Source organism: Setaria viridis, chromosome 9 (genome assembly GCF_005286985.2).
Source record: "Setaria viridis chromosome 9, Setaria_viridis_v4.0, whole genome shotgun sequence".
NCBI lineage: Eukaryota > Viridiplantae > Streptophyta > Magnoliopsida > Poales > Poaceae > Setaria > Setaria viridis.
Window position 1 is genome coordinate 17,767,322 of NC_048271.2, and position 26,083 is coordinate 17,793,404.

The 26,083-nt window shown below is 39.4% G+C and overlaps 1 protein-coding gene across 2 annotated transcripts in view; it reads left to right on the plus strand.

Annotated features, from left to right (window-relative positions):
- Positions 1-470: 470 nt before the first annotated feature.
- The window catches only part of LOC117837215 (midasin), a 32,278-nt gene continuing 6,665 nt past the window's right edge, over positions 471-26,083 (plus strand). Inside the window, exons 1-48 of one of the 2 annotated variants that reach the window (XM_034716802.2) lie at positions 471-964; positions 2,312-2,393; positions 3,470-3,741; positions 3,828-3,998; positions 4,089-4,237; positions 4,966-5,075; positions 5,165-5,284; positions 5,444-5,522; positions 5,780-5,902; positions 5,971-6,070; positions 6,142-6,238; positions 7,611-7,742; positions 7,953-8,009; positions 8,088-8,264; positions 8,831-8,956; positions 9,364-11,142; positions 11,824-11,891; positions 11,968-12,163; positions 12,262-12,366; positions 12,456-12,761; positions 14,190-16,421; positions 16,505-18,046; positions 18,124-18,310; positions 18,406-18,471; positions 18,737-18,816; positions 18,899-19,129; positions 19,595-19,730; positions 19,815-19,900; positions 19,987-20,060; positions 20,273-20,414; positions 20,488-20,577; positions 20,945-21,071; positions 21,509-21,663; positions 21,764-21,871; positions 22,414-22,566; positions 22,694-22,873; positions 23,301-23,468; positions 23,568-23,669; positions 23,754-23,981; positions 24,069-24,185; positions 24,405-24,486; positions 24,562-24,689; positions 24,762-24,926; positions 25,015-25,090; positions 25,339-25,451; positions 25,533-25,609; positions 25,680-25,793; positions 25,969-26,037. In XM_034716802.2, coding sequence (XP_034572693.1) covers positions 540-964; positions 2,312-2,393; positions 3,470-3,741; positions 3,828-3,998; positions 4,089-4,237; positions 4,966-5,075; positions 5,165-5,284; positions 5,444-5,522; positions 5,780-5,902; positions 5,971-6,070; positions 6,142-6,238; positions 7,611-7,742; positions 7,953-8,009; positions 8,088-8,264; positions 8,831-8,956; positions 9,364-11,142; positions 11,824-11,891; positions 11,968-12,163; positions 12,262-12,366; positions 12,456-12,761; positions 14,190-16,421; positions 16,505-18,046; positions 18,124-18,310; positions 18,406-18,471; positions 18,737-18,816; positions 18,899-19,129; positions 19,595-19,730; positions 19,815-19,900; positions 19,987-20,060; positions 20,273-20,414; positions 20,488-20,577; positions 20,945-21,071; positions 21,509-21,663; positions 21,764-21,871; positions 22,414-22,566; positions 22,694-22,873; positions 23,301-23,468; positions 23,568-23,669; positions 23,754-23,981; positions 24,069-24,185; positions 24,405-24,486; positions 24,562-24,689; positions 24,762-24,926; positions 25,015-25,090; positions 25,339-25,451; positions 25,533-25,609; positions 25,680-25,793; positions 25,969-26,037 — 11,702 coding nt within the window. In that variant the 5' untranslated portion in view covers positions 471-539. The remainder of the gene's footprint in view (positions 965-2,311; positions 2,394-3,469; positions 3,742-3,827; positions 3,999-4,088; positions 4,238-4,965; positions 5,076-5,164; positions 5,285-5,443; positions 5,523-5,779; positions 5,903-5,970; positions 6,071-6,141; positions 6,239-7,610; positions 7,743-7,952; positions 8,010-8,087; positions 8,265-8,830; positions 8,957-9,363; positions 11,143-11,823; positions 11,892-11,967; positions 12,164-12,261; positions 12,367-12,455; positions 12,762-14,189; positions 16,422-16,504; positions 18,047-18,123; positions 18,311-18,405; positions 18,472-18,736; positions 18,817-18,898; positions 19,130-19,594; positions 19,731-19,814; positions 19,901-19,986; positions 20,061-20,272; positions 20,415-20,487; positions 20,578-20,944; positions 21,072-21,508; positions 21,664-21,763; positions 21,872-22,413; positions 22,567-22,693; positions 22,874-23,300; positions 23,469-23,567; positions 23,670-23,753; positions 23,982-24,068; positions 24,186-24,404; positions 24,487-24,561; positions 24,690-24,761; positions 24,927-25,014; positions 25,091-25,338; positions 25,452-25,532; positions 25,610-25,679; positions 25,794-25,968; positions 26,038-26,083) is intronic. The other variant, XM_034716803.2, reaches the window with a different exon arrangement.

Below are 26,083 nucleotides of genomic sequence, written 5' to 3' on the forward strand. Positions count from 1 at the left end.
CGGCGCCGGGATGGCGCGGAGGCGCCCCGCCACGGCGGCAGCGGGGAAGGCGTGGGCTGGGGCGGGGTGGGGGCGGCCTTGCGGGGAGGAGGAAAAGATAAAAGAGGAGGGAGAAAATAAAAGTGAGAGAAAAAGAAGAAGAGGATGATAGGTGGGACCCACAACTAACGGTGTTAAAAGGGTATCCATCCTAACCCTCTCAACCTTTTCAACCAAATAAAAGATTGGATCTAACCTATTCTTTTTTATCCCTCTTATTCAAATACAAGTTGAGTTCCCTCCGACCCACAGGTTCACTCCTCCACGCACGAGCTGTATTCACTCCATCCCACACCCTCGGCTTCTACCCAACCCACCAAACGCGCTTCCGGTCTTCCCCGAACGGCGAAACCCAACCCGGCAACCCAGGCACGGCCACAACCTGGAAGGCTGGAACCCCGTCCTAAAACCCTAAACCCACCGCCACCCAATATATACACGCGCCTCCCCAAACCTTCCTCCTCTTTCGTCCCCGCCCCGCCGCTGCCGCATCGCGCGCCATGTCGCTCGACGGCAGCTTCTCCACGGCCGAGGCCCTCGCGCGGCTGCTGGCTCGCTGCCCCGCGCTCCGCTCTGACCCGCGCCTCGACGCGCTCGCCTCGTCCACCGCCGCCGCGCCCCCGGCCCGCGATGACGTCACCGCCGCGTTCGCCGAGCCGCTGCTCCACCCCAACTACAGCGTCCCGGTGCTCGGCTGCTTCCTCCCTCTCGCGCCGGCTCTCGTCGACCGCGCCGTCGCGCTGCTCCGAGCCGCGGGACCGCACGCGCTCCGCGCCGATGACGCCTCCCGCCTAGAGGAGGAGGCCGGGGAGGGGGACGTTCGCGTCGTCGAGTTCTACCTCTCCAGGGGTAGGGGGCTGCGGCTGCACGAGCTTGCGTGCCTCGCGCTAGCGCGCGCTCTCGACATCGCCCCTTACTTGCTCGGGTAAACTGATTGATGGCCCGCCCCTCCCACTTTTCTGCTTGTTCGTGCTCACAATCTGACAGTACTAAATCACGGAGAGTGCAATTAACCTGTTTCTTAGCTTGTATTGCCTACAAAATCAGACTCGCCGTTTCTTTGTGCGCTCAATTGATCACAGTAACTAGCTTTCTGCCACAGTGCAGTGATTATCTGTTGGCATCAGGCAGTAAACACTGGACGTCGCTTGCTGTAGAATGTTAGTTTAACAGACTGAGCCATGAAAATGTTTCTACCTCCACCTCCATAGATTCATTTTGAATTGATTTCCTGTAGTTTCAACAATGCATAAAATCTGGCAATTCGTTTTGAATTCGTGTTTGTTCTGCTTGTGACTTCATCTCTGCCTTGTGGGATTGTTTGGTATTATTAAATGCATAGAAACACTGAAAATTTGGTTTTAGGGCTTGTAATTTTGTGGTTATTGCACAAAGACACTTTAGCGACTTCATTCGGCTCTACGACACCCCTCTTATGTGATTGTTACCGTAGGACACATCTCCCATGAAAGTAGTATATTCTGTTCAGACAAGACCGAGAATGTTTGGAAATTATCTGTTCTGCCTTCAGCTGGAGTTGTTGCGAGGCCTGAAGGATGCATTTCATGGAGTGTGTTATAACTTATAAGCAACACCCTAGCACATAAGGATTCCCATGAAAACCGGCTTATTCATGTGCTGGTTTAACGTGTTTAGGCTTAACTTGTTTAGGCCAGCTCTCACAGCTGATGTTATAGATTGCAGCCCTGGTGGGCTGCGGCTACTGTAACCTGCCTATTTTATAGACTCTGATCAGCGTATGTGTTGAGTGGTGGCCACACACCTGATCCTGCCTAGACCTCCCAAGCTTTGTTTAGGGACGGACCCCCCCCCCCCCACAAAAAAAAAAAACATTTTGTAAAGTTGTCGGTGTCCTAAAAAAAACAACCATACTATTTCAGTCTGCTGAAGCTAAAGTTTCTCTAGTAGGATTTTTTTTCCCAGTTGGGTAATATTTTGTGGCGGGCGAGAAAATGCGAACATGCCTACGATGGATTTTTGATTCAAAGGTTGCAGTTCTCATAGATGCTGTAATTTTTTGGCAGAACTAAAATGTTGTCCTATATGCTTGGAACCTGCCCGAGTGCACATCATAAGTTGCAGTATGTCAGTAGGTTAGAAGTTGCACCATCCCATAGGATTAGCGTTTACTTGTTACTTGCACTTGTTTTAGTTCAGGAAATTCACACGCGCACGCTAATGAACAGCAACACACATTTGGTTCGGAGCTTTGTGGCATACAGTTAACTTACAAGTATTTTTTGTGGGGCAGATCTGTATTGAGCTACTTCAAGTTTTCTCCACCACCATTCCAAAGGCTACGTGCGAGTTTCCCGTCGCAAATTGGTTCCAAGGTACTTGTTTATATGTGTCAAATACATGGTTGCCTCAATTCTTCTCCACCATATGATTCACCTAATTGCCTTGTAACTTACTACTACTTCAGAATGCAATAGTTCTTGATGCTCATGCCCTGCCCACCTGCAGACACAAATGCAAAAAAGAACAAGGCATATTTCTTGCTTAACATATGGATTCCTGCATATTTTGGGTCCATCGATGCCTGTATTCTCTCCCAGTGACATGCTGAGTAGTGTCACCCTTTTCAGTGACTTGATCTTGAGTCATATGTCCCATGCTACACTTCTACTATTTTGTTTGTGTTTTTTGTATCGCTACTATCAACACTGGTAAATTTGTCATTTTGAGGAACTAGCGCTGCAGGTTGAGGTAGCACATTTGTTTTTAATTTCCTGCTGCTTGTGGCTGGAATGTTGCCTATTTTATGTTGCATCAATTGTGCACGCGTGCCTCTAAAACTCTTCTTTTATTTCAAGCTTAGTCAGTTTTCTGCTTCTCTTTCTAGTATCACACCTTTTAAATTATGCAGTTGTCAAGTACATAACTAATCCTTCCAATGGCTGGAACTTCTGCACATTTATGTAATAGGAAGCGCATTTGTTCCTTCTCACCCCTGAAGTTGATTGAATACTTATTTACCAATTATTCATGTACATGCTGACTTTGATTAAGTTAGCATTATTTGTTCCTTCTCACCGCTATTGTTGGATTGGGTGGAAGAGGGAATTGTGGAGGTGACGAGGAAATAGATGGAGAGTGGGGGGCTGGTAGGGTTGAGTAGACAGGGACATGTTTGAACGAAGTAAATAAGAAATGAAAAATGAATTCTTACTAGTATAGGCCTCCTGGAGCATGGATTTAGTCTGATGCTAGCTCGTGAGCTGGGCGGAAAGAAAACCCACCTTCTGTAATGTTTGCAAACCATTATTTCCCTATTTTTACCTGCTTATCATTTGAATCTATTATTTTGACTTGCACTTTTGAGTGGCCATATCAGACAGTCTCTGTTGATGTATTAAAATTTGTCGTTTTACATTGTGATGATGTGAATTATATTGATTGCTTTCAGGAACTACATTTGTTTCTTGACGCAACAAGAGTATCATACCGGTTTCTACAATTGGAGCCCAGCGTATTTTGTGAACAATGGGACTGGTCTTGCTTTTTAGACCTTGTATATAGTACTGCTGATTATAGTTTAGTTGACAACTCACTTAATAGTGTTGGATTGAACTTGAGATGGTGCACAATACAAATTCTTATGATAGTTCTGAAAGCAAGTGATATGGGTATTGAAAGTTTTGGTCTGCGAGCAGATGAAGCATTTAGATGTTTCCTGAGGTTCCTTCTTACTTTCTCTTTCTTTTCCTGTTGTTTCTTTTGTATGGAGAGCACAACAATATTTTGATAACTTGTTATGCTTTTAGATGGAAAAAGTATTGCATGGACACTTCCTTAGAGAAAGCCTCTTTGTACCTTCAAAACGAAGATGGCAACTCGAAAAGTAGTGTGGATGGGCTTACTACTTTGGCTGATTGTTTGTCAAATTGGCCAGAGATTGCAACAGGAAGAGATCGTAGCGTTGGGATTTATGAATGGTATGAACAATTCCCCTTAATTTTCCGATTCTTTCATGTTTCTCACTGTAGTCATGTTGTGCACTTACCTGGGATTGTTTTCTCTGTCAGCCCGTTTGTGCTTACTGCTACTTTAAGAAAGAGTTATGAGGTAGCTTTGATGGCAGTTAGCCAGAAGTGGCCTGTACTTCTCTATGGCCCTGTTGGTGCTGGGAAAACTGCACTTATTAATAAGCTGGCACAGATGGGTGGAAATCGAGGTATTTATATCCATGTTTATGAAGATTTATGTTAGTTAAAAATGTCTGAAGTTTGTACAACTAATAAGGTTTATAGGCTTATAGGATATGGCATCATAAGAATAAGATCTGTTGCGTATCATATTGTTCTGTTAAACTGTGTGGTGAAGCACTGTAGCACAATGTTGTTACTAGTTTCTGAACTGAAATTTGCTTCATGCTTAATCTTCATACTCCGGAGAAGCATGCATAGCCAGATTTCAGTATGTACATGTACAGCAGACATTTATTTGCATGTGTTGCACTTGTCAATAGAGAAAAGATAGATGGGTTTGTTAGATGATGACATAAGCTCCAATAAGTCCTATAGCAGAAAAAAAAGGTTGGCTGGATTGTTATCTTTTTGTGAGTTCATATTAAATTGTCTACATGGGAGTCCCCTGAGTCGCATTTTCAAGTAGCTCCCTCACAATATTTGTCTTCCTGTGGGTGAAATTTCTGCTAAATTCTGCCATTTAATAAGTTATATAGTCAAACAACCCCATGGGTTGCATCCTTTCACAAAAAATCATTTGACTGAACAGTATTATTTCATATTCCATTATCCAATGTAAGCTTATTGCTTATAGGTGCATTTTTGGGAAACACTTTCTCATCCAAGTTAGTCTTCTATGCGTATTTGTAGTTTTTTATAACACTGTTAATCTGCTAAGCATATTTACACTATGTGCTAACCCCTTGCTATGCAGTACTTTTTATCCACATGGATGAGCAAATGGATGGTAGGACCTTAATAGGAAGTTATGTTTGCACAGAGAAACCTGGTGAATTCAAATGGGCTCCTGGTTCGCTCACACAGGTCTGTATAGGAGTACTGTTCTCCATATGTAATCATGTGGGAGCTATACTTTATACATATTAATGCCTTTTTCATCTTATGATGAGTAGGCCATTGTCAAAGGGTTGTGGATTGTGTTTGAAGACATAGACAAGGCACCCAATGATGTGCAGTCAATCTTACTACCTTTATTGGAAGGTTCGAGTGCTTTTTCAGTTGGTCATGCAGAGGTATGATTTGCATTTTCCCTTTCAGTTTCTGACAATAAATGGAGCTTTTGTTGCATTTAGTTCTGTTTGCATTTTTAGAAAATGCTCATATTCTTATGTAAAGTTTCATGAGGGCCACTATACTTGCGGTTCTTACTAGTCATGGAATATCTAATGCAGGCTGTGGAAGTTGCTGAGAGCTTCCGTTTATTTGCTACCATCACGACATCACAGAGTGATGTTTCTCATGCCCTGGAAGGTTTGTTCATTTAATCTTAATTGTATGTGATGTTGTAATCTTGTTGTATTGCGTGCTACAAAAATACATTGCTTCTCTGCTTGTAACTGTGCACTAAAAAATTGCATGAGTAAAAATCATGATAGGACCCATTCATTCAAGTTTTAACCCCACAGAAACAGCTATATAATTCGTTATTCTTGCAATTTTTCTTGTTTTACGGAGCAAGGTAGTGGGATAAGCTGATCGATGTGCTTTATTTGTCCCTTCTCTGACAGGGAGAGTCTCGTTTAGTGTGTTGTGGAGAAAAGTGATGGTGGGAGAACCTAATCGAAGTGACATGGTTAATATAATTAAAGGGTGCTACCCAAGCTTGGAGCCCATTTCCTCCAAGCTCATCGGTAGGTGTAAACTTGCATATATTTATCTGCTGTGTTGTTGTGTAATTAACTCATTGTCTGCCATGTAGATACCTTTGAAAAGGTCAACTCTCTGGGATCTTATCAGTTTGGTGGACCCAACATAGCTGGGGGTTTATCTGATGGTGTTCTGCACAGATTTTCTTTAAGGTGAATAGTTCATTCTTACAGCTCATTGACTAGCATCATGATAGTGTATACTTAATTATCTTATTTTGTAGGGATTTGCTCAAATGGTGCAAGAGAATATTAGGAGTTGATCTCAATTTTGAGGGTCTGGGGTTTGCATTCAGTTGTTGCAAATTAATTTATCAAGAGGTATGTTGTTTTCTGTTCCTTCTAATGGAGTACCTTTTGGACCTAACCCGTTATATTGGAAGTAAGATGACACTAATGAAAAAAATGCTAGTAGCTCCTGTTTACTAGTAGGCATGCGTATGGCTTGTTAGCATGGATGTAATTACTTGCATGGTTATCCTGTAATTTCTTAGAGATATTGTTAGTTAAGTTTATTAGGGGCCTATTTAAGAGGCAGTCATTTATCACTCTGTAGTTTCTGTGTAATCAGCTGCTCATAGCCTCTATGAGAGAGAATGCTGCAGCCATTGACCCTACTGATCCAATGTACTAAGCCATCTCAATGCTCTTTCTCTCTTACCTCCTACCTCCAGCACTCTCCTTCACCAGTGACGTTCTACCACCAAGTCATTGCTGCCCAGCTCTGTTCCAGAGTTTACCCATTATACACCAATCCATATCAAAATATCTCATCATAATGTATTATGATATGATCATGTTGGCAATGGCCAAGGTAAGCTCCCTGAGCTCACTCTCTAACACACGCACACTCTAGAGATGGAGGTAGAAGATGATAGGAGCACAGCACACACACACACACAAACTTTCTGGTGCTGCTGAACTACTGAGCTGCAGCTGCTCTTCTACTTCTTATAGAAACCAAAGTCAACTAGAGTACATACTAGAATGAGTGCTTCTACCAACTACCTACTACTTAGTACAATACTTGACAGGGCATGCTTGCCCTTCTACTCATTGCACTGCTGCCATATACGGCAGACAGTAGCAGGCCAAGGAGCTCTACCTGCTCCATTGACTTTTTCAAAAGGAAGAGATTAGCTTGAGAGCTGAGCAATTCATCTAACGGATCATGCTTCCAAAGATGCATAAAAATGACCCATTTACGATGTGTATTGTTGAAAGACTGCTTCCATGATATCGGTGTTATTCTTCTTTTGGAATATGCTTTTTAGGGAAATGATCCATTGTTATAGCTCTTCATTTTCAAGTCTGGGTTAGTGTGTTTATGGAGTACTTTGTACACACTATAAAGACACTATTATTGTTAAAACTAAAGTTGAATTTCATGGTACTATGGCCAACATCTAGGAGCTGTTTCAAATAATTTTGCATATGAATATTCAGATTTGAAGCATGCATTAGTGTTGCTGCCATTTGAAATCTACCTGTAAATGTTGAAGAACATATATGAATGTACACTGTTCTGGAACATGGGAGAATTTATGTGAGTTCTCTTACTATTGTCTTTGTGGAACAATGATTTGTCAGAAGTTTCCTGATGCTATTACCATTTTAGGGAACATGCAATAACACATGGTTTCCTTGCATCTCAAACACCTTTCTCTCTCTTTTCTTTCTTTTTTAAATCCAGGCTGTTGATGTTTTTGCTGGCTCCTTATCATCTCCGGAGAAAAGGTTCTATGTATCAGGAGAAATTGCTAGAATATTAGGTGTTCCTTACGGAGGAGAAACTGTGCAACCCACTGACAAGCCCACTATCCAGGCATGTTTCTACTCATTTACTCCCTCTGTTTCAAATTATACGTCGTTTTGGCTTTTCTAGATCCATAGATATAATTATGCATCGAGACATACACTATATCTTATGCACCTAGAAAAGCCAAAACGACCTACATTTGGGATGGAGGGAGTATTATTTATTATAAAAATGTCTTATTCGATCTTCATATGGTCAGTGACTTCTAATTTACAGGCTCGACATACTGAATTGCAAGTTGGTAGAGTTACATTGCAGTGCAGCGACAAACCAGTAAATAATCATTGCTTTACCTAATACATCTTTGTCAGGCTTTCATTTGTTTGCTAACTCTTGGTTTCGAATGTGTAGGCATTGATCCAGAAGGGGCCTTTTGCTGATATTCGGCGTGCATTAGAAGTTCTTGAGAGGGTTGCATGTTCAATAAAGTTCAATGAGCCCGTTCTTCTTGTTGGTGAAACTGGTACTGGGAAGACTACTATTGTGCAGAATCTTGCTGCCTGGCTTAAACAACCGCTGACTGTGCTGGTATGGTCAATCAGTAACATAATAATCTTCTATTGTAACATTTAAATTCTTGCCTCACAATTGATTCTTATCATATTGTCACTCTGAAGTGGATCATTCTTAAGATGCAATTGCCATAGTTTTCTAAAAAAACTCGACCTGCGAGGGGTAAGACAGCCCCCGGGCATTTTGTTAAGAAGAAGAAGACCTTCTCACGCAGGTCGAGAAAACCCCCGAACCCCTGCCCCACCCTTACATAGCAGTACCGTAGCCCGTGTGAGACGACCAACGACCTGGGCTGGGCCTTAGACCTATGCTTTGGCGTGGGACAGACGAGGGGATTTTTTTTTACCTCAGCCTGAAATTCGCTCCCACGGGGGAGTCGAACCCATGACCTGAGGAGTGCTACTAGAGCCACCTAACCAACTCAGCTAGAGGCCATAGTTTTCTACATTTGCCATAATCAGAGTCGCAAACGTTGAAAGTCCAGGATATGCTACAGCAAATATGCAAATAATTTTTTTACCCATCTCACAATTTTCACTATTTATATTTATATCGAGCTAATATTTTTCTTTATATTTCAGAACTTAAGCCAGCAAAGTGATATTTCTGATCTCCTTGGGGGATTCAAGCCAACAGATGCTCGGTCAATATGCTTTCCTCTTTACATAGAGTTCAAGGATCTTTTTTGTCAAAGTTTCCCTGCAAAGGTGTGGCTGTTGCTTGGTTCTCATGTAGTTTTGCTACACTAAAATCTTACTTGACCTGTATTACCATTTATTAGGATGCTTGCTTCTTGGGCTGATGCTCTAATATTAATAAAAAATTGGCATGCTTGCTTATGAGATAAATTTAAAATGCTACTCCCTCCATTTTTATTATATGAACTAATTAGCTTGTCCTAAACGTCATATGTTTAAAAGAGAGGAAGTACTAATCTAGCTTATAGTATGTCTGTACCTTCCAAGCCTGCTGCTGTCTTGGAAGGGCTTGAGAAACGTAAGAAAAAAGATTTCGGTGCTACATGAACTCATTTATCTGATTAATTAGCTACATAAATTAATACAGAAAAAAATCCGTCTCTCAATATTATTGACCACATCGTTTACGTATTCAGGACAATGAAGCTATTCTACGCCATTGTGATGTGTATGTAATGGAAAAGAATTGGAAAAAATTATTGCACACTTTGGTAAAATGTGCTGAGAAGGCTCAGAAGCTAATTGAAGGGATTTCTAAGTCTTCAAGTGGTTCAAAGAGAAAAAGGTCTTTGCCAGCCCAGGTTGTTTCTGACTGGGACACCTTTTCATCCAGGTTGAATGCAGCCTGCCAACAAATCGGTTCAGCAACTGGCATGTCATTTCAGTTTGTGGAGGGTGCTTTTGTTTCAGCTTTAAGAAATGGCCATTGGATTTTGCTTGATGAGGTCAACCTTGCACCTCCAGAGACACTTCAAAGAATTGGTGCTGTACTGGATGGAGAGAAGGGCACACTTTGCCTGGCTGAAAGGGGTGATGTTGATTATGTTGAACGGCATCCTTGTTTCCGGATGTTTGCCTGCATGAATCCAGCAACTGATGCTGGCAAAAGAGACCTGCCATACACTTTTAGGAGCCGCTTTACAGAGTACTTTGTTGACGATCTCATGGATGATGATGATCTACGTCTTTTTGTCACTAAATATTTGGATGGTCTAAATGTTGCGAATGGAGTCATAGATGGTATCGTTCGGTTTTATAAAGTTGCTAAAAAGGAATCTGAGGAGAGATTGCAGGATGGAGCTAATCAGAAACCTCAATTTAGTTTGAGATCTCTTTCTCGTGCGTTAGGTTACATAAAAAGTGCAGAGAAAAGATTTGGTTTCAGGAAAGCCCTTTATGATGGCTTCTGCATGTTCTTTCTTACAATGTTGGATGCCCCCAGTGCAAAAATCATTAAGAACTTAATAGTTTCACTTCTGTTAGATGGAAAAGTGCCACCTAGCATTTGTTTTGCCGACTACTTCATTGAAAAGCCAATGCAATTAGATGGTTGTGAATCGGATGAATTTTTGCAGAGCTATGTTTTAACCAATAGTGTCACTGAGCACATAGTCAACCTTGCCCGAGCTGTTTATATTAAAAGGTTTCCTGTTCTTCTACAAGGGCCAACATCAAGTGGAAAAACTAGCCTTGTGAGGTATCTTGCTGCAAAAACAGGCCATGAGTTTGTCCGAATCAACAACCATGAGCATACTGATCTTCAAGAATACCTGGGTACTTATGTCACTGACAGTCAAGGGAAGCTTCAGTTCCAGGAGGGTGCTTTGGTGAAGGCTGTGCGTGAGGGGCACTGGATTGTGTTGGATGAGCTAAATCTTGCACCATCTGATGTCCTGGAAGCTTTAAATCGGCTGTTAGATGACAACAGGGAACTCTTTGTGCCAGAGCTGCAAGAGACTATACCTGCACATCCTAATTTTATGCTTTTTGCTACGCAAAATCCACCTATGCTTTATGGGGGCCGTAAAATGCTGTCTCGTGCATTCCGCAATCGTTTCATCGAAGTGCATGTTGATGAAATACCAGAAGATGAACTAGTCACAATTTTGGAGCAGCGGTCTAGAATCGCTCCCAGTTATGCCAAAAAAATGGTTGAAGTTATGAAGGATTTGCAAAGACATAGACAAAATAGCAGAGTGTTTGCAGGCAAACATGGTTTCATTACGCCTAGAGATTTATTCCGCTGGGCCAATCGGTACAGAACATTTGAAGGGAAGTCATACGAAGATCTTGCAAAAGATGGTTATTTACTTCTGGCAGAGAGATTAAGGGATGACAATGAGAAAGCCGTTGTTCAAGAAGCTTTGGAGCGCCAATTACGCGTAAAACTCAACATAGCTGATCTATATAATTCGGTAATATTCATCATTCTGCGATATCTTCCTAGTAATTTAATCGTTATGTTTTGTGCCTACGAATGGTGAATTTATAGCCAAAAATGCACATTCATGATCATAATTTTATTGAACGGAAGGATTAGGGCAATCTGGGACATTCAATTTTCAGAGATGCTTGCATGTTAATTAGTTGGTAGTCAGTTTAAAAGATACACATCTCTCAGCTTAGGTAGATTATTTGCTTTGCACGATAGGTTTCTGCTGGTGATGTATAGATATTTTTTTATGCCCCCTTCATTCTGAAATAGATGTTGTTCAGTGATGCGTGCAGTCAAACTTTACAAACTACTGTGTTGAATGTCCTAAATGAGTAAAATAGAATAGTATATTGGAAGCTAGTTGCTAACATACTACTGTAGTTGTTTAATTGTATGGCTTCTATTTAGCCCTGGAGTTTGACAATTTTGAGTACCATATCATTTTTTTTCTTGAATGCATCTAACTGTGTCAATTTACCCATGATGAGATGATAACCTTAGGGTAGAGTTTCTTGTGTATCACAACACATTTGAAATCTTGATACTATAATGATACCACATTACCACATGATTTGAACTATGGCTTTTGTGGGAAAATTGGTGGAAATTTGCTCAGGAAGGGAAATTCGAACTTTAAGTGCCTGATTCTTTGTCTTTGCAGGAAGTCACCCGTGAAGATCACTTATCTCTTGATGCTATCAGACAGAGAGTAGAAGAATGCTTTGGAAAGTGAGTTCCTGTGCACTTTTGAATACAACGTGCCTGTCCGGTTCTGATGCAAATATATGTCTAAAATTTATTGCAGTATCACTTGGACAAAAAGTATGTGGAGGCTATACTTCCTTATTGAGCGTTGCTATAGATCACGCGAACCTGTCCTTCTTGTTGGTGAAACTGGTGGTGGGAAAACAACTGTTTGCCAGGTCCTAAGTGCTGTTCTTGGATCGAGGTTACACATTTTGAACTGCCATCAGTATACTGAAACATCAGACTTCATTGGGGTTAGCTGCTGTCTCTAAATTTTGTCTGTGTATCCTGTTTTGCCAGTTCCCATTTTCTGCTCTTCAAAGATGTGGTGCTAACATGCTGTTACCTGCAGGGATTTTGTCCTATACGTGATAGGTCAACAATAGCACTTGAGTTCAAACATCTTGTTGCAAAAATCAAACAGATGAAAATATTTGTTTATGTTGCGGGGGATATGGTATGTTTTCTGGTTTTGGCTCGTGGCATTTTGACATAGCTTATAGATATCTTGAAGTGGCCTCACTATTTTTTTCCTATGATTTACAGCCACTTGAAACTGATATATCTGGAGCTGATAGTGTCATGAGTCATCTGAATGAAATACTTGATAGATACAGAAAGGGAAAAGATCTATTCCCGGAGGTGTCAGCTCAAGATCTTGACACCATGGAGCAAATTAAGTTGGACCTGATGCATCTTAAAAAGAGGTGGCAGGCAATTTTCCTTTGGCAGGATGGGCCGCTTGTTCAAGCAATGAAGAATGGTGACCTTTTCCTTATTGATGAAGTTTCTTTAGCTGATGACAGTGTGCTTGAACGCTTGAACAGTGTTCTAGAACCTGAAAGAAAATTGGTATGCTCTTCTTTTTTATTAGGCATTATGTTCAAATAACATATTTTTTTTGTACTGAAACATCAATAACAATGGTATTTTATCTTGTGCAAACAGAAAAAAACTAGACTTAAATCGAACCTTTTCTGTTTATTTTTTGAGGGGAAGCAGTAGGCTAAACCTTTGCTGTGGCGGTTCCCTGTTTGGTTATATTTGGGTCTTGTTGCTGAGTGCTGTTAGATAACCTGCTCATATAGATTAAGGACCCTCAAATGCTGCGTTCATTACATGGGTCGCGTGTGCTTAACTGATAGGATTGGGCTTATATACTTGACTTGAGGGTGTTTCGGCCAGTTCGGCATTGCTGTGATTTGCAGCGGAATCTAGTAGTAGAAACACTAATCCTGGTGAATTATCTGTTGTAACTCTAAAAACTCTTCCAATTAGTTGCTCTTTTCATTCCTAAGTAGATGCCATTAGGAGATATGTCACGTTCTCCAAAGTACCTTTGGCCTTCAATTTTCTAGCTAGACCTTGGTAGAAAAATATTATCGTCATATATGGAGGTAGGTTTGGTGATAAACCTACTAGTGTGTTAATGATACGTCCATTGCTTTGATGATTCCCTTTTAAGTGTTAAGCCCCTCTCTATGTGGTGTGCTGTAGTCATTATAGGATTATTTTGTGTAAAATTATAAAAATACTTTTATCTGGAGCCCTCAGTTTTTAATGTTTTGACTGCACGGAATCTGAAAGTGACATCTATTTATGAATTGATGGACTAATATAATAATTAGTTAGATTGATCATTGATTTGCTTTAGAAAAGTAAACGCATAAGAAAATGTATCTGCATTTTGTACAGTCACAACTTAACTTCCAATATGCAAAGGAATATTGCTTGCAAATATGAGCTATTAACACCTGTTGATAGTAAATGCTTAACTTGTGAGATTTTACTTTCATCGTTCCGAATGAGTGTACATTTTGTTCATCCCATCATGCTTAGAGGCTGTTTGGATACGAGGTGCTAAACTTTAACAGTGTCACATCGGATGTTCGGATGCTAATTAGGAGAAGTAAACATGAGCTAATTATAAAACTAATTGCAGAACCTTGTGCTAATTCGTGAGACGAATCTATTAAGCCTAATTAATCCATCATTAGCAAATGGTTACTGTAGCACCACATTATCAAATCATGGACTAATTAGGCTTAATAGATTCGTCTCGCGAATTACACTCCATCTGTGCAATTAGTTTTGTAATTAGCTTATGTTTAGTACTCCTAATTAGCATCCAAACATCCGATGTGACAGGTGTTAAACTTTAACACTAGTGAGCCAAACAGGCCCTTACACTTAATCCAATGCAATTCATGTTTATTCAGAAGGTTTTTTCCCCTTTTGAACTACAGTTTATGTTTAAATTTACCTCTTGTATTGTTGTAGTCGCTGGCTGAGAAAGGTGGTTCAGTGCTAGAGAAGATTTCAGCACATCCAAACTTCTTCATCCTTGCAACAATGAACCCAGGTGGTGACTATGGAAAGAAAGAGCTTTCTCCTGCATTGAGAAATCGATTCACCGAATTGTGGGTTCCTGCTGTTACTGATGTTGATGAACTTAAGAGCATAACTTTAGGGAGGTTCACCAAAGCTGAGCTATCTTGCTTTGGAGATTGCATTGTTAACTTCTGGAAGTGGTTCAACCAATTGCACATCGGAAGAACGCTCACTATACGAGACCTACTGTCCTGGATTTCATTTATAAATGTGACTGAGCAAAATCTTGGGCCAAAACAAGCGTTGATACATGGCCTGTTTCTTATTTTACTTGATGGGCTTTCATTAGGTGTGAATGTTTCAAAATCCGAGGCTACTGAGATGAGAAGTACTTGCTTGTCTTTCCTTCTAGAAGAGCTGCAGAAGGTTGAGGGGAAGGCTGTAGACTCGTACCTAAGTGATCTAAACTATTATGGCTGGGGTGACAATATGAGAAAAGCAGATACAGATCATGATCATTTGGAAGGTCATTTCGGCATTTCACCGTTTTATATTCCTAAAGGTCATTTTGCTTGTAAGCAGCAAGGCTTTGAGATAATGGCACCCACCACCAGTAAGAATGTTTTGCGAGTTTTACGTGGTATGCAATTATCTAAACCTCTTCTTCTCGAAGGTAGTCCTGGAGTTGGCAAAACAAGCTTAATTGTTGCACTAGCTGGACTTTCTGGTCATGATGTTGTGCGGATAAATCTATCTGAGCAGACGGACATGATGGATCTTTTAGGTTCAGACCTGCCAGCTGAAGGGGAAAATGGAATGGAATTTTCCTGGTCTGATGGCATTCTTCTTCAGGCTTTAAAGAATGGAAGCTGGGTTTTGTTGGATGAGCTAAATCTCGCTCCACAATCTGTCCTAGAGGGTCTTAATGCCATTTTGGACCACCGTGCTGAGGTCTTTATACCTGAGCTTGGTCGAACCTATAAGTGCCCACCGTCCTTCCGCATCTTTGCATGCCAGAATCCTTCGTCACAAGGTGGTGGGAGGAAAGGCCTCCCCAAGTCCTTTCTGAACCGGTTCACCAAAGTTTATGTTGATGAGTTATCGGAGGAAGATTATTTGTTCATTTGTAAATCACGATATCCATTAATATCTGAAAGTTTCCTTCGAAATCTTATTTGCTTTAATAACAGACTGTACATGGATACCATGGTACATAGGAAGTATGGTCAACAAGGTTCTCCTTGGGAATTTAATCTTCGTGATATTATCAGGTCTTGTGAGATGGTAGCAGGTTCTCCAGATACTTCGAAGGACGACTGCTTTCTAAATACTGTCTATCTGCAACGGATGCGAACAGTAGTTGACCGCCATAAAGTCATCGAGCTTTTTGAAGAGGTCTTTGAGAGAAAGCCGAGCATTCACCAATCTAAAATGCTATGTGTCAATCCACATTGCTTGGTTGTTGGAAATGCCTCTATTAGAAGAAATAACTTCCAATCATATAAAGTGCGAAATAATCAACTTAACATATTTCCTGGTACCCTTAATAGCCTTGAAGCTGCAATGCATTGCATCCATCAAGGCTGGTTGTGCATTCTTGTTGGACAAAATTCATCTGGGAAGACATCATTAATTCGCTTGCTGGCTCAGTTGTCTGGAAATACATTAAATGAGTTGAATCTGTCTTCTGCAACTGACGTGTCAGAATTGCTGGGATGCTTTGAGCAGTATAACTTCTTTAGGCACTACAAAGCAGTTATATCACAGGTTGAGCATTATGTTGATGTGTATTTCAGCTTGAGTATGGATTTAAATTGGAAGAATCTAGTTGTGGAAAGGAAGGGTTTGTTTACAAAATGGTTTGAATTTGTGGCGGCAAAAAAGTACTCTTCAGTTCGGACATCAACATTAGTTGAAATGAGCGGGGATGCATCTTTGCCATCATTAAGCTTGATTGCTGAAATAATTGAGCAGATGAAGTGTGATCTGGAAATGTTTGACTTGCCTATATCATTGACTAAAGATGATCTGCTTAAAACACTGAAATCCATCTACAAATTGCAGCAGAATGGAACTGCGCACCAACCAGTTAAATTCGAATGGGTTGCTGGAGATTTGATCAGGGCAATTGAATGTGGTGAATGGATTGTTTTGGACAATGCAAATTTCTGTAATCCTACTGTATGCTCTCTGACTCTCACATACTTTGCCTTCTGTCCTGCTGTTTGCTTTTGCTAATTTTACTGTCTTATTTTTTCTTTTAGGTGCTTGATAGGATAAACTCTTTGGTTGAACAAGAAAGGTCCATTGTAGTTAATGAATGTGGTCTTGTTGATGGGAATCCTGTCATTATCAAAGCCCACCCTAAGTTCCGAATGTTTTTGACTGTCAATGCAAACTATGGTGAAGTTTCAAGAGCCATGCGAAACAGAGGAGTTGAGATCTTTCTGATGGACCAAAGATGGGATTTGAAAGGCAGCAATGTGCCTGAGAATAGCGAAAGAAAGGATGTGATAAGGTTTTTAATTTCTTCTGGAATACCAAGAATGGAACTTATATCGTCAATGAGTAAAGCACACATGTATGCGAAAGCTGAAGGTTTAAGTGTTGGTATAAATATTACCCTTCTTGAGATCACACGATGGGTTCAATTATTTCAACAACTTATTATTAAAGGAAATCGTTTCCTTTGGAGCTTGCATTTGAGTTGGGAACACACGTACCTGCCATCTCTGGGTGAAGTTTATGGATCTAAAATTGTTGAGGCAGGAAAAAATATGTTTTTGACTAATTTTGATGGATCTGAAGTTGTGGATGCGAGGAATTTTAGGTTTTTGATTGATTTTGATGGTTATTCAACTAGTTTGAATTCTGGATTTTCTTTGACGTTGCCTGGTGGTTGGCCTTCTGAGCAAACACTAAGGGACTTCATTTGGTATTCAAAAGAAACTTGTGTCAATAGAAATTGTATGTATCTTCAGTCATTGAGTGCCCAGTACGCTGCTTATCAGATATACAATTTGAAAGAAAGTTCACCCTTGTTGGTCCCTGTTGGTAACATGCACCCATATATTATTCCTACTACAAGCTTACGTGAATTGCAGTTCCCTACAGTTTCTGGTCAGAGTGTGGATACTCTTGTAACTGGGGAATTTGATTCAGATTTAGCTGATCAGATGCTTTTCTTTGCTGCAAACTGGGTAATGGAGCAATCAACTGAACATGATCTTGAACTGTATACCGTATGGTTTGAGTGGTATAATGACCTGTTCCAGCCTTATTGCAACTTCTTTGAGAACTATCTGCACATTCGTAAGCAAGAAAGTGAGCATCCTATTTGGCATTGCATTCTCGAATGTTACAGGGAAATAGTTGCTTATCACAAGACCAATATTGTTAGCCAGCCTATTCCACCGCTTTCAAAGAAGTTGCTGGATATGGCAGGTTGTGGGGCCCTTAAAGCTTTCCAGGATCGGCTTTGCAATGCTTTCAATGGTTTGAGGTTGCTGCGCCTTACATTGCAGCAATGGCAATTTGAGACAAAATTTCCTGATCTTGCTTTGCCAAAATCTACTTTGTTACCAGCATTGAAGTCCCTCAGGCGCTTAGAGGGTGAGGTACTTAAGAGGATTGTGAAATCTCAGGAGCTGCTGCGCATATACTCTCGCATTCTTGATTATCACAGGTCGATATGGAAGATGATGATTTCATCTCAGTTTGAGGCGCTACCAGTTGTTTGGAATCTTTTAAGGAAAGAAATACTGAAGTTGCAACCAAAGTTCCCGGAAGAGATCGGTCTCTTTTTGGTAAGTTATCATCCTTTTCTTTCTTTTATGATTATGATACTACTGAGTGATTGCGAAATGACATCTTACTTGTACAGATGGAAAGTGTGAATCTCAACAATCTCCATGATTTCAACTTTCAATATGGAGAACCAACTTTGTGGATTTATGGCGGTCATCCTCTTGTGCCATCATCTAGCATGGTATTTGACGGAATTCAAGCAATTGTGGCCTTCTCTGCAGATGTGTGGCCAAAGAAGAATCTTCTGAATATGCACCTTGATGGTACTCTTTTAGCATGTATTTTGATCGCTTCTTAATAAATCATCTATCCCAGACGCACATAATCTAAGAATGTAATTGCTATCTTATGCTTGCAGATAAACAACAGTTAGCTGATACAATGCTGTCAGCCAATCACGATCTTAGACGCCTTGCAGTGGAAGGTACTCATATATATCCAAATTCTATTTTGGGACTACCAGATATTGTCTCAAAGACACAATTTCTATTCTGAGCACGCCTACAGTTTTTATTTTTTTGGAGGGGGGGTTGTGTTGGAGCACAATTTGATACCTTAGTACGGTAGCACAACCTCATTTGATTGTGCCGTATTAGGTGTCCTTTCTTAATACCTTTAAACAGTTAATCTGTTTGATGATTATTATTTTGCAGAAATTCCAAGTTTCTTTTCTGATTTTTTTTGTCTAGGTATTTCTATGGCTATTGTTGCCACTAAAACTGAGGAAGATATTTCAACTATTGTTGGCCGATTGGATGATGTTCACCAGGTTTTTCTTGAACCTGTGTATTTTTTTTTCTGACATGATTTCTCCTATCATCTTTAAGGTTTATGGTATCTTCTTCATGTAGAGGCTTCGTGGGACAGTTGATTTTGAGAGGAGCAAGTTATTGTCCAAAACTTCAGTGCCTGAAGTAAACTTCTGTTGCTCAGTGTCCTCTGATATTCTATGTAATATTTATGGTTTCAACGGCTGGTTAGCGAGTCTTTCTTTGCTCAATTTGAAGAGCATAAACTTGGATACTCTATTACTTAAACGGCTATCCAAGTGTGCACAAAAAGATCCTTCTGAAGCTCACGAGGTCTGTCTCTTAGTATTATGTTGGTTTATTAATCTCGTTTTATCGTTTGTTGTCCATAATAATTTTCTATAAGACCTGACTGTTTTGAGTGTTAAACTAACAAACAAGGGTTCTGAAGCTCACGAGGTCTTTTTCTATAAGGTCTACTTATGTCTTGCACCCAAGCTAAGGAGCCATGTTTTAGGTAGAGGAAAATGTGACAAGTGTTACTAACCTTGGACAATTTGGAAGATGAACAGTCAATAGATTTGTTGTGGTATATATAAACAGAGCACATGGGCCATATGGCCCTATAATATATAGTCCCTGACATCCTTAACAACCAGGATATCTCAGGAAGAACTGAATAACAAGATAATTTCTAGTGTGGGTGATACTAAATGCTGCATGCATGCATTATATTTTGAAGCAATCACAAAAATTACTATCTTTTGGATTGAATGAATTTTTTCGATTACTGTACAGATCATTGTGAATTCTGGGTACCTGCTCACTTATGCTAAGAATTACTCGCTGGGGTCATCTTCAAGGTCTCCTCTGGAGTATACTCAGCATCAGATCATTTGGTGGATTTGTGATGCGTGGGCTACTGTTGATAATGGTAAAAAATCGACCTTTGTATTTTGTGACAAAGCTCATCTCATTTTCTATTGTAGCTTACAACTTGACACTCGACGTTGTGCAGTGCATGTAGAACTTGCCAATTCTATTCTTGAAATGTGGTACAACTATCACTCTTCCTTGTGGACTTATTGCTCAGGAAGCCCAAAGGTCTCTTGCGCTAAGCCATGCAATATGGATTTGTATTTGTATTATGATAACCATGATTCTTTCCTTATATTATTTATCATTTTCAGAGTCTCTCAGTGACACATGATGAAACTTGTGACCTGGCACACCTGACGAAAATGGACGCCATCAATACTCTTATGTACGTCTATTGAAACTTTTTGCCTCGTCCATACCTCCCCCCTTCTTTTTTCTCTTCAAGTACACTTGATGGGAAATGTCCCTTTTGAGTTTGTTTTAATGGCTCTTGAATAGAGCTTGTGCTCTGCTTCGCGTTTATGAGCTACTCCTGGAAAATATTTAGCCTGATGTTGGGTAAAACAATCACACAAACTTCTATTCCTGTCTCTACAGCCAACAGGATTTACGTGTGGTGGATTATCAGAAGAATTGTTTTATGCTTAAAATTTCATCTGGAAACCTCTGGGAAGGTGTCTCGTTTATGGGAAACCTTGTTGCTAGTCTCCACTCTGTTGCTGATTCTCTCTTCAAGCAGGTAATAGTCAATTTATCTTTATTTTGTGTTGTAGTGCCCTCTTGAATTGTCTATTTTTGAAAAACTTGTGCAGATTATATTTGCCCACAAGAAGCATTTCAAGGAGGAGAACTTCAACCGGTTAGAGGCCGTCCTCTTCCAACAACTGAAACATGACATAGAGGTTTGTGCACCATCGTTCTGCTGTGATTACTTTTAGCTATTCTTGTAATATATTGAGCACCGTTTGGACTAGTTCTTTGTTTCGGATTTCATCTCTATGAATTGTTTTTTTAAGTTGGGTTGGCAAGCCTATCGCAACCTATGCTGAAATAACGGCTTTGTTGGTGTTGTATCTTTTGGAGCAATCGGGTCAACTTTTTTAAGTGTATGAACGGGATCTATATGCTAACATTAATGAACTTTGTGGCGTACCTATTTCCTTTGTAACTTGTTGGCGAATATGCCATGGATGGCACTCAACTTTATCTTATCAGGAGCTATCTTTGCTGGTGCTTTGCATTTTCTTGACACACACTTCTCTGTTGCAGAAAGAAGATCTTGACACAATTTGTGCTTTGTTATCATCTTCAAGTCATGGAGTATTGGCTTCGCTCGCTGGATCAGATGAACTCGTAGAGTCATTGCTTATGGACCTGTATTCTTCATACTCCCGTGGTATTCTTTTTTATCTATATGTCACACGATTGATTGTCATTTAAAGTACCTCAAAGTTTTTGGGATAATATATGATTATATGTTTCTATTCATCCTACTCACGTGGTAATCCGTTTTATTTCCACTCCACGAAATATTGATTTGCCATTTAAACTTTGCCTTGTCGGTATGATATATGGTTATGTGTTGGATGTTTGGTCATGTGTTACTATGCTAATGTAGATGCCATTCATTTATTGAATGGTTTTAGTTTTTAAAGTGGTAGCATGTAACTGCTGGATATCCTGATTGATTAATATCACTACATCCCCTGAGTAATTGTTTTTCTTCACCATGCAGAAGGGCCTATCTTATGATGTGTTTTTACTTCCACTTTATTTGTTGTTTCTGGTAGTTTGCTCGTGTCACTTGATTATTTATACTTTTGCCACATGTAGACTCTCTATTGCATACTGGGGCTGCTTGGATGCATATTGGAGAGTTGCGCTTCCGGATATTGTTGAGCTCATACATACCAGATCCTGCATTTGAATCTTCATACATTCATTCACATATCTTGGAAAAAATTTCACTTGTGAAGCTTGAGGGAAAGGTAAAATATCTATGATTCTTTTTTTGTAAAAGAAAGAAACTGGCTCTTCTTAAAGGAAAAGAGAAAACAACGTGCAAATTATGCCGCTATTTTGTTACAGGTTCGTCATGATTGTGAGGAATTGGCTGGCTCTAGCTCCCCTGAAGATAGTCATGATTATAAGTTATTGCAAGATCTGGAAACTGAAGAGAGAGACATTCGGGCAAAGGTCCTATTACAATTGTTTGTCATCCATTTACCTTTATTCCTATTCTTTTCTAGGTTCTAAATGTTTTAGATTTTACTTCTTTGCATTATGTGAATTGTCGAACTTCATCACTCATCAGGATTCTACAAAAGCTTCTAATGTATTTGTTGTTAATTCTTTTGGAACAGGTTACACTCTTCTAATTATGTATAATATTAATTTTTAAGCATAGGCAAAGAACAGAACAAGTCTGTTTTTTTTTCCTGTATTCTTGTGCTATTGTCAATGCAACTTGTTAGTGAATGTTGTCTTTTAAGGTTTTAGCAATTGTCGGTCACTCCTTTTTCTGTATCTTTGGACTGTTTATGAAATACCATGTTACATGCTAGCTCACTGATAGTTATCGACATGATATATTTGTTTTCCCTTGCTCTGGCCATGGTGGTGATACAAGTTTGTATAGCTGAGATTCACTTTCATATTGAGTCAAGATGAGGGATCGCTGGCTGATGCAATTTGTTCATGCATGAACTGCTGTACCTAACATTGTGTGCATTTTGCAGGTTGTATTTCGACCACAAAAATCTAAGCACAAGAGTCTTGTTGCTGCATGCTTTGAGTTTGAGAACCGGCTGTCTGATTGCAAGGATTTATTAGCAAACTTAAAGTGTAAAGGAGCTGGGCAACTAGAGGTTGACAGAGTCTGCAATTGGCAGGTGCGATATGTTGGTATTTATTTTGATGTCTTTTAGCTAGAGTCTATTCACCTAAGATCATTCTTTTTTCTTTTGCTGGTCAGTAGCTGCGGATACATCGATTAACTTTTCAATCATCTTGTTGCAGATAACATCAATGAACTTTATCAAGAGGCTGACAGAAGAGTATGGGGAGTATATTGATTTGATTCAACCAATTCAAGTTGCTGTATATGAAATGAAGCTTGGCTTAGCAATTGCTCTGTCTGGTTCTCTTCAGAGGGAGTATTTGAAGAAGATTAAAGAAGATGATATTGAAAGAGTCCTGGTATGTATACTTTTGCAGCTAATTGTTGAACTATATATGGTTCTTCTATGTATTTCGATCAACAATATATCTAATATATGCTTATCTGTCACAATCTATGTTAAACTGTAGCTGGTGATATCATTGCTATCCTGTTGCAAATAGAAATGTTATCAAACGATAGCCGGTGATGCATTGATTTCTATGCTATACGTTTTACCATATTATGTAGATGTTTTTTACGACGTTTAGTGGGCTTTTGGTCCCTTGATAATATTACTTTGTTGGGTTTCATCTTTAGCCTACTAATTTTTTCTTGGGACTCTGCTGTTATTTTTAGAACACTTGTTTGCAGATGTTGTAAAGAAGCAATACAACGCCCTTGGCTAATGACACTCTCATTTACGTTATGATGCTAATGGTGCTTCTGTTATCTTTTTTGCTGCAGGGCACAGTTTGCACTTTTATGCAGTTTCCCTCAGTATCAGACCTTACAGAATATGCAGTTGATGATAAACTAAGAAGCCAATACAATGGTTCTGGTAATGTTGATGTATTGAAGAAACTTGCTGCTGTGTCAAGTCAGTTGAATGTTGGTAAAGTGGGAGACAAAGTGGTTAGTGCATCAATTCTACTTTATTATTCAATTTCTTTGATCGCATGCATTTGTTTCTCTGGAGCTCTCTTTTAACAATGTTTTGTGTACTAATTGCAGAAGTCCCACTCTGAGATGCTAGTTTCAATACATCATATGCTTCTAGTAAGAACAACATATCGCATCAGTTGTTCCCTTATCATGGATACACCATCTTATCTGGTATGCATTTTTATATTCATGTCATCATGATTTATAATCCTTGAGGGAAACCAGATGGGTTCTCTAACCAGTTTCTCTTTCCAGTTGTTGAAGAACACCTTTGATCATTTTACAAACTTGTGGATTGGCATGAAATCTCATTTGAAGGCTAAAGAAAACGATGATTCTCAGTATTACAAGTTCAAATCGAGGATGATAAGCATAGAAGAAATTTTTAATGAAGATGTGCCGTTACTTTCAGATATGGATGTGGAAGGCGATTTCGTACCAGACAATGAAGAAAAATTAGAGCAGGCGTTTTTTAAAATTTTGGTAGCATATACTCCCTATATGCCAGTTCTTATTTCTGGATGTCTGTTTCACTTTGCATATTTATGTAGGAATCTTATTTTATTTCAGCAGAGAATCGATAATGGTGTTGTTGAAGACAGTTGGGATGCCATACCAGACTCTGTTCTGAAATGTATTGTAATGATACATAACCAATTGTTTGGTTCTCCAGATCTTTTTGAGCAGGTATGATAAATATGAACTAATAGAGAAATGCCACATTTTAAGTTCATCATTGGTTCTAAAGTAACCCAAAATAAAAGTCACATTTCTGATAATTTGAAGCATTTTAAAGCTTTCTGCATTTTCTAGCTAGAGAGAATAAATGAGGGACAACTGTGTAAACTGTGTTTTGCTGTACAATTTCATAGCTAATCAATAATTTTCTTGCCGAATTTCTTTCAGCCTAGCAAATGCCAAATTAGTGATGCTCAGAAAATTCAGTCTTTCATAGAATCATATGAGCTGGGAACTAGAATTCTGAAAGGTAATACTATGGCTTACTATTTCAAACAGCACCATATGTATAACTTGCTTACTTTGTGTTGTTATTTTTTTCCAGACCTGCCAGAATTAACATGTTCTATGTTTGATGAGAAGCTCATGCCTGAACACTTATTTCGTGTTTGTCTGGAATATCAACGAACTTCTGCAACTTCCCTCAACTGCAGTGGTTATAATGCTTACAAGGTATGGCATCATTCCAATTGTACCTTGATGTTCATTGGTTTCCTTTCATGTATTAAGCTTTGCATGTTGCAGGACCCAAATCCTTTTGTGATGTTTAAAATGGTTGAGCCATTAACTACACTTAAAAAGGAAGTTACAAACTATTTGAACGAATGGCCTGATCACCCAGGTCTTCTGAAAATATTGGACACAATTGCTTCCCTTTTAGCAATGCCCCTGAGCACGTCAATTTCAAAGGTCTGTTATCCAATAAATGTTTGCGTAACAGTAACATGCTGTTAATACTGATTTGTCCAATTTTTCTCTTATATTTATTATTCTTAAGGCTTTGCTTGGATTGCAACTGCTGGCTGTGAAAGTGCAAACCTTGCAGGAAAATGACTCCAAGTTCTTTCTAAAAGGTAAGGTTGAATCTTGCTAAGCTTTGTTGTACACTTGCAGATCGCAATGTGGTTGTCCTCCCTTCATCTGAAGAAAGGGCCATGCACTGTCTATTTACTAGTTTTTAATAATTTTCTCATCAACAATCTGTTATGGCATCACGATTTGTTGTTCATTTATGGTTCTGCGTGGTGAGATGCCCAACATCTCAAAAAGCCATGTCTGGCAAAGCAAATGTTGTATTGTTTTGATCTCCTTTTCGCTGCAGGTCATCTTCCACCTATATTCATGCTTGTGTATTCATGGCAAAGGCTTGAGTTAGACTGTTGGCCATTGCTGCTTGAGGAACTCCAGGAAAAGTATGATATGGATGCTGCAAAAGTGAGTTTTAATAATTATTTATGCAATTTTATGTGTTATTCCTTGATTTTTGGCTAACATAATATTCTTTGACTTGTGCAGCTATGGTTTCCATTGCGAGCATTGCTTACTCAGACTAGTGGTATTTCAACTGATGAGGACTTATCTATCATCAAAAGGTACATATGTTTGCCCTCACTTCCTAATTGTGTATCTTTTTTCTAATGTAAACCTGGTCCACAAATTCAGTGTTGAAGAATTTGTTCAAACATCAAATCTTGGAGAATTCAAGAGACGCTTGCATCTTCTTCTTGCCTTCCATGGCGAGATTTCTGAGGGTGCTAGCATGGGTGATTATTCAAGGTAAGATTGAGATGTTGATTTTTGTTGCTTCAATAATAAAAGAAGTGTTTGTAAGCTAATAGTTCAGTACAACTATTGATATAAATTTGCTTTTCCCATTATAGCTAATCTTCCTCATTCTAAAGTTTAGTTTTTTAAAATAAAATTTACATTTTTGACCTTATCAATCTGACAGTACTGCAATGAAGAAAATCCGGAACATTCTGTATAATGTGTTTGGCTACTACATGCAGTTCTTGTCACTGTAAGTCACTCTGCAATCTATCTGAAGTATTTCTCTGTTCCATTTC